At 35.1% G+C, this 13,508-nt stretch overlaps 2 protein-coding genes across 2 annotated transcripts; one reads left to right on the forward strand and one right to left on the reverse strand.

Moving 5' to 3' along the window:
• Positions 1-1,967: 1,967 nt before the first annotated feature.
• Positions 1,968-7,859, reverse strand: LOC122001037 (mannose-P-dolichol utilization defect 1 protein homolog 2-like). Its single transcript, XM_042555592.1, has 8 exons — positions 7,707-7,859; positions 4,936-5,089; positions 4,726-4,798; positions 4,509-4,575; positions 4,348-4,407; positions 3,220-3,280; positions 2,822-2,863; positions 1,968-2,380 (listed from the first exon to the last, which is right to left on the reverse strand). Exons 1-8 carry the CDS (start codon positions 7,857-7,859, stop codon positions 2,277-2,279), a joined length of 714 nt encoding a protein of 237 aa, XP_042411526.1. The 3' UTR covers positions 1,968-2,276.
• On the forward strand, positions 7,829-13,502 carry LOC122001038. Its single transcript, XM_042555594.1, has 6 exons — positions 7,829-7,956; positions 8,423-8,650; positions 10,833-10,930; positions 11,024-11,120; positions 12,497-12,556; positions 12,677-13,502. Exons 1-5 carry the CDS (start codon positions 7,837-7,839, stop codon positions 12,548-12,550), a joined length of 597 nt encoding a protein of 198 aa, XP_042411528.1. The 5' UTR covers positions 7,829-7,836; the 3' UTR covers positions 12,551-12,556; positions 12,677-13,502.
• Positions 13,503-13,508: the final 6 nt, after the last annotated feature.

A 13,508-nucleotide genomic window follows, 5' to 3' on the forward strand; every position in this document is an offset into this window, starting at 1 on the left:
ACTCTTTCATATCCTTGCTCAACTACTATAATTTAGGTAATTGATGTTAAAGTGATACTAATACTTAGGAGGTCACACATAGTATAAGAGATCTCCAGTGTATAAAATGTTGGAAATTTAAAATATCCTAAACATGATTTTCAATTTCCTAATTGGTTCCACTTCTAGGAACCAAACAAAATTGGTTAATAATAGGACATGTCTCAAGTTTGATCAATGAGATGCTACAAGAATTATAATAGGGCAAACAGAATTATAATTGCATTTGTTCAAGAAGAACGAAGAACTTAATGTCAAGTGAGAAAAACAAACCCGTACAAAGGCACGATTCGCTGGTGGAGGAGCTTTAGGGCTTAGGCGGTGGAAGAGCTTTAGGGCTTAGGCCGTGGAGGAGCTTCGCGACTTCGCTGGTGGTGCGCCTTTAGGGTTCACTCGGCGATGGAGGAGCTTCGATGGTGGCGGATCTCTGCCTTGTGCACAGCTTCTGCGTGGAAGATCTCTCGAAGGAGAGTGTGGCGCAGAAGAGAAAAAGGAGGAAAGGGCGGCGCAGAAGAGAAAAAGGAGAGGAGGCGAAGCTTCTGAGTGGAAGATCTCTCAGAGGAGAGTGCGGCGCAGAAGTGAAAAAGGAGGAGATGGCGTCGCAGAAGAGAAAAGGAGAGGCGAAGCTTCTCGGAGGAGAGGTCGGCGCAGAAGAGAAAAAGGAGAGGCGAAGCTTCTCGGAGGAGAGGTCGGCGCAGAAGAGAAAAGGAGAGGCGAGGAGAGGCGCAGGAAGATCACTCGGAGGAGAGTGCGGCGCAGGAGAGAAATCGGAGGAGATGGGTCGGCAGGTTCTGTGGAAGAGAGATGGGGGAAACGGACAGAGTTTAGGGTTTTAGTCAAAGTTGAGGTGGACAGAGAGGAATGGAAAATGCATTTTTTTCATTCCACGTGGGAATGGATGAGTCATTCGTGCAGCGATTCGTACTTTGTTTTCCCGCAGCGTATCATTACTCTTAAAATTAATATCTCCCTTCATATAATTTAAAGGACTATAAAACCATTTTTTATTATAATTTAATAAACATTTTAATGCCATGGGGACAAAAATATACAATATTGAGTCGTACCCTTATGAATAAATATTATTTTTTTAATGGACATAAGTTCGAAATGCCAACTAAAACGATAAAAATAAAAATAAATATTTTAGAACATAGAAAGTAATTTTATATATTTAAAATTGGTTTCTAACTCAATAAGTATGGAAAAAAAATTGTTTCTATCAATAAACATTTTAGTCATGCCACTATGCCATAGGGACAAAAATGCAGTCGCAGCCTCATGAATAAATAATTTCTTTTAATGGACATAAGTTGGATATGCCAATTAAAACAATAAAAGTAAAAATAAATATTTTAGAACAAAGAAAGTAATTTTATATATTTAAAATTGGTTTCTAACTCAATAAGTATGAAAAATCATTGTTTCTAACTCAATACTCAATTTGTTTCTTATCGAGCAACGTTGGTTATTTTCGGTAAATTCAAAATTTAAAATCCTATGTAACTATAAATTTAGATTTAAATACAAATTCAATATTAGTTCCATTTTTCTTTTTAAAAAATCCATATTTCCTTGAAACTTTAATGGAGGATTAATTTAAATCGATAAAAAAATTGTTGAATAAATTAAAAAATATTATTTAAGAAATCAACGTTATAGAAATATCAAAGTCTTTTAATTTAGAACACTTACAAAAATCGAAATTCTATAGAAATTGTGGTTGTTTCAGTTAAATTCAAAACTATTTTTTAATGTTTTTTCTTTCCAATTTAACGTCATTTGTTAGTTTTAACACTCTGCTCCAATGTCTTTAATTAATGAAATTATGTTAATGGAATTAAAGTTATTCATCAGTAATCATCATTCATGATACGAACACACAAAATTGATGTGGCTTCCAACATCAATGCTGTAACATCAACTAATAAAATAAAACTGGATTTAACTGAAATAAATGAAGCAATGAAGACTACAGGATCGAGCAGAAATGACAAGTTACAATTTCTTGTAATATATGAGAAACATAAAGTTGGACATTTAGGAAAGCTCTGAAACCAAGTAATAATAATACCTACTAAACAAGAGATGCCACCAAAATCAAAGCAATAACTGGCAAGGTGAATTCTCACCATGGTTCCGGGGTTTTGGCAAACCAACAAGCATTTTAGTAGCACCACTGGAGTGTGATCTTGTAACAAAGAGCATAGACATGCCAGCTGAAGATGCTTGCTGGTCTAATTCTCTTTCTTCTCCTTTTTCGCTTCCGGTTTTTGGTATAAAACTATCTGGCTTAATATGGTGCCGTTCGTCATGATGCCGATGATTGAACCCATAATCACTTAATATGGATTAAGGACAACAAAATGAAGTAACTTTCTGGCCAAAGCACATCTAAAGTCAACTGAGGGAAATCATTTTGTAAAAGGCAGATGGAAAAGAAAGTGATAAAGGAGATAGCCAGAGGCACATAACGGTCTAATACCAGTGGTTCATTATGGTAGTGCTACAATGTGTCCAAGCTACATCCTAATTGCCCTCCTAGAAACTTTTACGTAGAGATGAGATGATCTAAAAGTTATGAACTTGAGCATCTCCAATGAAGTAACTAGTCACTAATACGTAGATTGATCCTCGTTCACAAAACAAGACGACAGAAGCATCTACATTCAAGTGACTTGTCACTAGGGATGATAAGAAGCCGCTAATAAGCAGCAGTTAAAATTAATAAGCTGGAGAAGGCATAGCTGAAGAATATTTTACTAGAAAGTCATAAGGATACCACTAACTGGAGCATTTTCCTGAATGCTGGTGAAGACTCTCACTGCAACATGAAGAAAAGTAGACAATGTATGAAAGTTGCACTAGAAAGCATCAACAGAAATACAAGAACTTGAGGATATGTTAGTTCATGACATCCTAAGTAAACATCATTTCCTAGTTCAGAATAGATATTCGCTGATCTTTAAAGCTTCACACACATACACACGCACTTGAAAAGTTGGTGAAATTCTACTAATGATTGGACAAGAAAAGAAACAAAACTAGTTCATAGTAAGCTGCATCTGCCAAAAGGTTGACAAAATCAAACAAGCAGTTGCTAAGGAATTGCTCCACATGTGGTAATGAAAGATGATGCAAAAAACAAATTAAATGATTGATCTCTTTTCAAGAGCATACCTATAGAGCCAGCAAAATTCATAAAACATGTCAAGAAGCTCAATTCTCCAGTACTCTTATTCTGCACAAATTCACGTGAGAGAGGTCACAGACCTGAGAACTGAATGAAGCTTCACTAAACACATATTAATGTCATCATAAACTACTACCTGATCTGCAACCTCATCAAATTTTCAGTCATTTTGTCACGGTTTTCTTCTAATACAGTTAGTTGGTGGACACTAAAGTGACATATTTGACTGAATGCGCAATGCAATATATCTTCAATTTGGATGAACTCATTATAAAGTTATAGATATGCATCATGCAACAGAACAAAATGACAAATGCTTTAAAGAAAAATTCTTTTAATGTATGAAGGTCCTAAAATTCCAATTGTAGGTAAGTTGGTTGGAGAGACAAAAAGGAGTAAAATACCTAGCCCTTGATAAATTGACAGTGATAAAAGATTCACAAAAGTGGGATCTGTATAATGAATATTTCAAGCAAAATGAACCTGGACTAAGAAAATAGTATACTGGAGAAGTATAGAGATGATTGCAGGATACAAAATTAGTTAAGACTTGTGCACCTGTGTTCATAGATAGATATGATCAAGAAATGGAAGGCCATATGACAAGAATTACTGCATAACAATGGTAAAGTACTGCATATGCATAGCAAGTACTGAAGAGGTTGTATGAATCAATTGCTATGTAAAATAATGTTAGGCATCTGAGGTCTTAGAACTACAGGTAAAAGATTCTACATTTTATGCACTCATTTCATTTTCAGATGAACATTTTCCTTCCATGGATACATTATCATCATAATATATGTCAATTAATATACAATCATCAATATGTAGCATATCAACCATTTTTGTAGATCATGCTGCTAAAATAAAACAGCCACATATAAAACTTCTAAAGGATCTTAAAGTGATAGGCCAATACTTAAATCAAATCTGATCATGTAGCAAATATGAGTGGTGGAACATAGCAGGCAACTTTGTTTAGTCAGCATAAAGGATATATTATATAGTAGCAATTGAGAAACTAACCAATTATTACACACACTTTTCTCATTTGAGGAAGTGATATGCTAGACATTCAAGATATAGTTAAAAACTAATAACTTTTAACTTACTTTGTAGTTCGTCCATATTTGTGGTACTCTTGCAGAGAAAAAGATGAAATGTTGTGAAGCCTGTAAAGGCAAATGTGTAAATCAGAATACAGCAAGGATAGCACTAGTAACAAGTAATAGTATTTCAATATAACTAAACGGTAGAAGTGACTTATGCTTACATATAGGGCTTCAAAAAGAAATGGATCAATCTGACCAGCAATTATAGTTGGTGCTATAGCACAATACCTAAACACCTTTGATAAGGAGAACAAGAAATGATCTAGAGATTTTTAACTATCATAAAACATTGCTCAACATAAAGATTACACCCAATGTATCAGGCAGTCATTTCAAAAGAATATTCAGCTATCAGATGTCCAACAATATGGAGGATACAAAAGAGGTTTAATCCAGGTCTTTCCTCCAAGTGGTTGAGAATAGTAGTAGATAATTGCAACTAGAATTATAGCTGCGAGTAAAAGAAACAAAGGCATCCATTACATTCATGAAAAGAATGCAGAAATTAACAGAGTAAGGAAAATAAACATGAAAATTTTCAGGGAATTTATTTAGTGTAGTGTCACTAAGATAATGTAGCATACGTACCTTGGATCAAGAGAAACAGCAACTCTCCATAAGCTGAAAATGGAAGCTCCTTGTGGACACAATATGCCAAAGCAATTGTGTAACCCACCACTTCTAACTCAAAAGCCACAAGACTAAGTCCTCTAACACTATTGTGTTTCAAGATTTTGAGTATCTGCAAGCATAAAAGTGGTGGGGAATGAGTTCAAACTCAGTATTCTAGAAGCAAGTATGTTAGCATGACTCATCAGTCATAAGAAAAAGAAAGAAAGAAAATAATGCATCGCAAATTACATGGGCATCTGCGAACATATCCTATAATAGAATCATGATTAAATCCTAGAGATTATACATCTGCTTCAAAAGGTTTCCAGTGAAAAATCAATATGCACGACCAACAAGAAAGGGCTGTTAAGAACATTCATAGACGAAAACATTTTAGAAGTACAGTAGTTAAAAAAAAAAGGACAGCCCGGTGCACGAAGCTCCCACTATGCGGGGTCCCGGGGAAGGATCCATTATACACAACCTTACCTTGCTTTTTGCAAGAGGCTGTTTCCATGATCCATTTTAGAAGTACAGTAGTTATATAACAAATATGTACACTCAGGAACCAAAAGCAAAATTCTCATGTTTCCTAATTAATGTAACATATATTCTCTTGTTATATTCTTTACAAGTTCTTCCAGATACAGGAAGACAAGTTATTAACATTTGCGGTAAGCTCAACGAAAGTTTAATACAAGAAATGAGAATACAGTATGGTCGAACCATCTAGCCATGTTATGAACTCCTTATCACTGGATTTTAGAAGTCCCAGATCTAGGACCACCTCAAGGTTTTTTAGAGTGCATACTGTCGTTTTTTAGAGTGCATACTGTCAGTATGCATCTTGATGTAGAAGAAATATAGACAACAGAAGTTAAATCTGAAACTGAACAACATCACGCATAAGCTTTTTGATTGAGATTAGATAAATAAATTCCAGAAGTAACAAGAAGATGAAAGTACTACAATAATTATCTTATGTGAGGATACAATGTATTGTCAGAAAAAAGTATATAAACAGAAGTAATATCAGTAAGATATTAAGAATAATCAAACTGCACAAAGATCTAGGCACTTTATTAATACCAATGGCATGAAAATAAAATTCTTTGGAACCCCAGACAGAAAAAAATGACAAAATTTAGGGTTCTCTTCTAGAAGAGAAAAAGAACCAATGTCATGGACTGTCAGTTCATCTGCTCTAGACTAATTAGAGCATCTCAAAAGCATGACCTGGCCAAGTAATTGCTACTTGACTAGATTGCAAGATCTCTCAAGAATAGATCTCACAAAAAAAAAAGACTTCTCTTTAAGTCTTCCACAACCTCCTTAGCAACCAAAAGTATGACCTGCAACTTGGTAGACTGCAATTAAAACTCTATGAGAAACTGCAGAATTTTTTTTTACTGGAAAGCAGAGGTTTAATAGATTGTATGCACGTCACTAAGTTAATAGGTCCCAAAATGATTAAAGAGAAAAGACCTCAAGACTTGGATGATAAGCATGTAGGTTTTTTCAGCAAGAATCAGCCTCACACACAAGCAACAAGCTCAGCACAGCCAAAAATCACATCTTAGGGTGTTGTTTTTATCTCTTAGGCTTTTACTTAGAGTGGCCATTAGGAGAGGTGGTTGTGGTTTTTAACCTTAATAACCTTGCTAAAGTTGTGACAGAAACTCGGGTGCATGCAGAGATTGCTGGAGACCAAAGAGCTTGTAGAGATAAAGAATTGCTTCTCAAGAATAACTTTTGGTCCATGCAACATATGAAGTAAGGCTTTTCCTGTTTTCTTTATTGGTGTTGATAGAGAAATCTAGAAGATATTGAAACAACTTTTTGTGCATGGTTTGAGCAAATGACTTGTATAGAATAATGTGAACTTCTCTCGTATTATTTGAACATTTTTCAAATAGTAGACATAAGCCAAATTACATTATAAAGCTTTTATATATTAATTATTTTTTAGTGTGTTTTGTCTTTACTATCTCACTGTATTAGATGATGTTGTGTACAATTGCATTTTTTTAACAGTAGGATGACTTAACATTGACGGCTATAACGCATTTTAGGAACGCTTGTTTCTATCGACATAGGGTGGTTAGAGACAACCAATTCAAGAATCATTCTAATTGAGATTGATCCAATTAATTAATTCTTGATCATGTCAAATATCAATACCGCTATCAATTGATGCTAGCGGGGTCTCAACCCCCAATAGAAAATAAAATAACTGGCTACCTTTTAATGCTTCTATGCAGATAAGAATTTGCAAACGAGTATTTTCAACAATACCTTATAATTTTCAAAATAAAATGAACATCAAAACAATTTGAAGTAACACAATACAATCTAAAAGCCTCGTTCTCTCATTATCTTCTATCACAACCTCAGGACCAGCTATTTTTCTCATCGGATAAATAAAATCAGTCCCAAGTCAACATTTAATCGTACAGAATCAGCGATATTCATGCAAGGTATATCTCAATAGAACCTCTGCAGTTCCTTTCTAATGGAATCTAGCCTATGCCTTGTTCCCACTTGTTTGAGAAAAATAATTTATCGTGACTTTCCCTTCCAAATCCTCTATCGATCGCAAGTATGAGCTGATCCAAGACCACACACAACCCACTACACTTAGAGGCCCAAAACTACAGTGCATTATAATCGTCGGTAGGAAAAAAAGGGAATTTTTTTTGACAAAAATCGTATCGACCCAAGTTTGAATAAAAAAGAATTGGAAGGACCTGAGGGAGTTTGACGGTGGTGGAGGCAGCGACGATACAGTAGCCAAGGAGCTTGGATACTAGTGGAAGCACGCAGTTCTTTTCGGGAAATTCCCATTCTTGCAGCGCCCCCAATACGCACCCAAAGTTCATGCCCAAGATCTCCAATTCCATCTCCGACTCTCTTTCCTCTTCGTCGGCGTCGTCGTTAACAAAGTCGCTCGGAGGTGACGTTGAAGACTGGATCTACGGCGGCGGCGACGGTGCTCGGGTGTGTCCCAGAAAATTCGGCTAATTTACGGGATCGCTCCCAATTTTGTAGTTTTACCTGCTCGCGTCTCCAAATTTTCAAAATTTACGATCACGCCCTCTTGAAAAACCTTATGGACTTATGGTAAACCTAAACCCATTATATATTATTATTCTTATATATTTTAAATAAAAATATAACTATATTCAAGATTCAGATAAATTATAATAAAATTATTCCAGAATTATCTGAAAGTTAATCTCGATTGAATTTATTTTATATATCTTCGAAATATTAATCAAATACATTTTCAAGTATAAAATGAAGGAGTGATCAGGAAATTACTATTATGAAAGCGCTTTTTATGGTGTTTTCCGTAAAGGTCCTTGTAGATCTCGACCGTTAATCTATCAACGGACCGGATCGATTTCCCTTTTGTTTCCAGAGAAACTCTTTCGTCCCCTCTGACACGTGACACGTCTTGCAGTCGTTCTGCACCGGGCGCCCACCTCTCTCTTCCCCCTTCGCCGGCGTTGCTCGCCGGAGTTCAGATTCCCGGCTTCGAAGATGCCCGGACCAGCCGATCGCCATCGCTCTATCCCAACCATTCGCGAACTCTCTGGCGTGGCCACCCTGTCTCATTGCCTCTTCGCCGGACGGAAAGCGACAGAGTTGCTTCATCTCCCTCTCTTCGTATTTCACTCTTCTATTTCAGGTAACATTTCTCCCTTCCCCGGGCTTCTTCTTCTCTGTCTCGTTTTCTCTTTCCTGCCATGCGTTCCACCACTCGACATTCCCTCCTCTCATTTCCTCCTACAGTCATCGCTGCAGCTTTCCACCTATTGTTTCTCAGCAATGGCAACTCAAGTGTAATTTTTTATCTTGATTTTGATTTTGAATCCATTTAGATGCGGTGAATTGTGGGTTTATCATTCTTCTATCTGTATTTCATTATTTTGGATCTGCATTCTGCTTCTGTGGCGGCCAACACTTAAGAGATATCGGTTGAAAAGGAACAGTAGTGAGAGTCTTTTTTGTTATTTTGAAGTCTTTGCCTTTTTCAATTTTCTCATTTCCTTCATACTTCTGTTCCTAGCTTCAGGTCTCTGCTGACGAATCAAAAGATGAATTCTCCTGCTGCACTATTCAAGCAGCTTTGGTTTTTTCCTATCAATTTGATATCTCCAATTAGTTATCTAGTTTGAATCGCCCAAATAGTGCTTGAACATGTTTGATGCTTGGTAAGAGAAGAATCTGTTTTTAAATTGCTTATTAGGATGTGTTACGAAATGCAAACTGTTTGATATATGCAACAGTCAATATGCGTCTTTTTGTTTGTAAGTCCTCTTTAATGCCTAATATAATGCATAACCAGAGGTCAATTTCTATTCAACATCTTTATATCAACATGAATAAGGTAGATTTTTAAAGCTAGCATGAGAATTGTTCAAGTTAAAGGGGCACTTATCATTCAACTCTAAAATGTTGGGCTGCTCAGCTATGTAAGTACTAGGAGTAGTCATTGTTGGTGTATATATATATATATATATATATGGATATGTAGTATTGATCCAACAGTTGTGCCTGATTAGTCATCTCGACGATGAGTCAATGACTCTAACCGGTGGAGCTCAGTATGGTAATGTGGATCTTGTTCCATTTATACTTCGACATCCCCTTTCGGTTATGGAAGTACCCCTTCGGGTAAGAGACATACCTTTCTTGGTATCATCGTTACCGATCTAAACTCGTCGGTTGTCGAGTTATCCTTTCGGATATCGACACAACCCTTTTGGGTAAACTTATCCATAAAGATAAGAGTATTAAGATTGAGGTGAAGGCTAGACCTTTTTTCCTTAAGACGATATTGCCCTACCCAGGTGCTTACGGTTTATTGGCAATCGTCTCCCAAGATACAACGACTCGTGTCTCGAAATAAGAGCACTCCAAATTTCAAGCCCTATCGAACTTTCGAAGCCTTGAAACTCTTAATCGAGGAGAGAGAGAAGAGAACTCAAGAGGAGAATTCACAACTTGAGAATTGAGTAAGTGGAATGAAAGGAATGGGATTTGTTTTATAGGGATGAAGGGTTACTCCCAAGAGATGAAAGATTTCTTTCAAAAGGTGAAAGGATATGGAATGCGTCTTTTCCCTTAAACCTTTTCACTTAAATCTTTTTATTATGATTAATTAATTTAATTGGTTAATCTGATTAATTATTTACTTAATCTATTGTAAATATTAATTAATATCACAATGATTAATCTTTTAATCAATCAATTAATCAACAAAATTAATTATAATTTCATACCCCTCAATGGTTCCATATACTTGAGTTAGCGTTCATCCATGAATCCAACTCGTGTGCGAGTCAAACTTCCACCCGATCATATCGGACCAACCCTTCATTAGACATTAATTTTTCATTCACTCGAGAAATTGGTTTATGACGATCTACTCACGAAATAGCCGACTTATCCCTATTGGTCACCAAAACCAATTTTCCAAAAGTCATCTCTATGTTGATTAGATAAGTAATAGGAAGGATGGTGTCGGTGTAATTTTATTCTAGTTTAATTTTTTGTTACTGCTTTACAAGCTATCTGGACTCTGAAATTTGACAACTTAAATTATATCATGAAATTGCAACTCAAAATCAATAAAGTAGACAGATCTGGAGCACTAACATTATATCATGCGCTATCTAAAACAATGGTGTAAAAATGTTTTGAGTATAAACTTCCTTTCTAATGAATAGGTATTTGTCATTATTCCTATATGTTTAGCTGTTGGATTCAATTTTTCTTTCTTAGGTCAATAAACATAATCATACCAGATATCAACATTTCATTCTTCTGCAATGCCTAAGTCTTCTTGATTTCTGATCTGTGAATAGGCTGCAGAGCCCTTTTTCTTACTAGCAGGTCCAAATGTTATTGAATCGGAGGAGCACATACTTAAGATGGCAAAACATATTAAAACTGTAACGTCTAGGCAAGTTTGTAGTAACTCATTCTATTTATGTACTTAGTATGTGTAAGTCTTTTGTAATATAAACTTATTTGCTTATTGATTGACAACTTATAGGCTTGGTTTGCCCCTAATGTTCAAGTCAAGTTTTGACAAAGCTAATCGCACTTCGTCAAAATCATTTCTTGGTCCTGGTTTGGAACAAGGTCTGAAGGTAGCATCTATTCTGTTGCCCAAAACTTGTGTTCTTGTGATTGGATTTTCTATATGTTGGCAAAACTTTGTTTAATAAATTCTGTTTGTATTGGTTTCTTTCTTTTTTCAGTGCAAACAAAGAATATAGCTTAGGAATATATATATTTTATTTTGCACTGAACCTCTTATAATATGTTTAAGAAAGGAAAGAAAATAAAAGTTGATAAAAATATTGTTTGGTTTTGTTGGTTTCTAAGTTCAGTTGTGTAGTACTTCCACGTCTTTTCCTTTCTAGTGCAATTACTTCATTATTTTTCAGAAACTAACCATTAATGTTACCCGTGTTACGATTTGTAGTAGCAAGTATTCATTAACTCATTGAACTTAGTTTTATAAGCTCTTAAAGTTTTTAACCTATATCTGAATCTTACCTTTGCTGAGAGCTAGTAAACTAGATACTTAATGTTTGCAGTAGCAAGAATCATTGACTGATTCAGCGTAGAAAATTTAGCTCTCAAAGTTTTTATCCTATATGTTAATCTTATCAACGTAGAGAGCTATTAAACTGGGAACTCTTAATTAATCAACCACAATTTCAATTTAATAATTTCAGAAAAGTCTCGTGTTCAGCTGATCATTGCCCTAATCAAACAAACAGAATTTTCTTCTATGCAATGATATAGGATGTCATGATTTTCAAGGGAAACTACTTATTTTGGATGAATCTTAACTGCCCCTCTCTAGACTTTTTCTGCATCAGGGAAGTTTATCAAATTTCATTGCCACAGAAAAATGATCTTACCCCTTTACATAGTTGCTGTTGTCACCAATTTTACACATCAAAGATGATAAAAGGACATGGTAATTTATAGACAATCTTTCTTTGAGTTAACAGTAGTGACCTTTTTGACGGAGAAACAAAGAGACAGATTTTCACTTGATCTTTTTACTTTTTGTCTGAAATAATTTATGATGAAATATACATAATGATGACTCTGCTTTACAACCTACTAAAAATACAATGCCTTCTGTTGCCTTTTTTTATTTTACTGTGCTTGCAATTCTAGTAATTATTTTGTACTGTTAATTTATGCGATTTCACATACAAGGATTTGAATGGCAGATTCTTGAGAAATTAAAGGCGGCATATGATCTGCCAATCATAACTGATGTCCATGAGAGTTTCCCAACTTTACATTGAAGTAAACTTGTTGTTATGCAACAGTTGTTTTTTTTTCCAGGGTATATTCTAGGCTGGTAAACAATTTCTTCAAACTTCTTAGAAATTGATCAAGATATAGTCTGTAATTTATGTGCAGCTACAAGACAATGGGTAGAAGCTAAATTTTTAAAATAGCATGATGCCTAGTATACTAACAATTTTCATAAATTCAGTGTGAAGCTGTAGGCCGAGTTGCTGATATTATTCAGATTCCAGCTTTCCTTTGACGTCAGGTATAATGCACAACTTGAAATTAATCAATCTTTGCTATTATTCTACTATCATTTTACTGTACCTTTCTTCAAGTGATGTACAGAGAACTTCTCTTTTAACCTGCTACAGTTGTGTAACAGGCAGACCTTCTAGTAGCAGCAGCTGAAACTGGAAGTCACAAATATCAAGAAAGGCCAATTTTGTGCTCCTTCAGACTTCCATAAGTTCATACTTTTATTTAGTTTTCTGTATCTCTGCATGCTGATGATTTTTATTTTTTCATAAAGTAGAAACATGTTTATATTAAAGTGATGTTAACATCTAATGAGGCAATTTCCTGGCATGGAAGCTGCAAGCTCTTTCAAGTATTTAAAACTTGTGTTCTGCATTATCTAGTCTTAATTTCTGGGTACTAACTTGTGCCCTACTCATTTTGTTGACTTTCCCATCACAATCATTATGCTTATGTTGCTTTCCTTAGAGCTTAAGGTCTTAGTATGATTCAAGAGTTTCATAGTGCACAATTGTTTTTAAGTTAATTGATGTCCCTTTGAGGAAGTTGCAGAATTTCAAGTGCTAAGGGAAGATAAGAAATTGTTCATGTTTCATTTGGTATATAATGATCTTTGACCATTCATCCCTATGTTCAAGTTATTATAATTCAAGCATTTTTGCTGAATCGTTTCAGGTTCAATTAGAAATGAATGGTTAACATGTTTCAATAGAGAATGTGAATGCTCCATAATTATATAATACCTTTCAATTTCTGTAATGATAAATTACCTATATGTAGACTCTAGCTAACATGTAATTATCAGTAATATTGATATCTAAACTATCTCCTACAACAACAACAACAACCAAGCCTTATCCCACTAGGTGGGGTCGGCTATATGGATCCTTTTACGCCATTGAGCTCTATCTCCAACTATACTATCATCTATATTTAAATAAAGTTTATCTTAGTTTATT

The sequence above is a fragment of the Zingiber officinale genome, chromosome 7A (assembly GCF_018446385.1).
Source record: "Zingiber officinale cultivar Zhangliang chromosome 7A, Zo_v1.1, whole genome shotgun sequence".
In the NCBI taxonomy this organism is placed as follows: domain Eukaryota; kingdom Viridiplantae; phylum Streptophyta; class Magnoliopsida; order Zingiberales; family Zingiberaceae; genus Zingiber; species Zingiber officinale.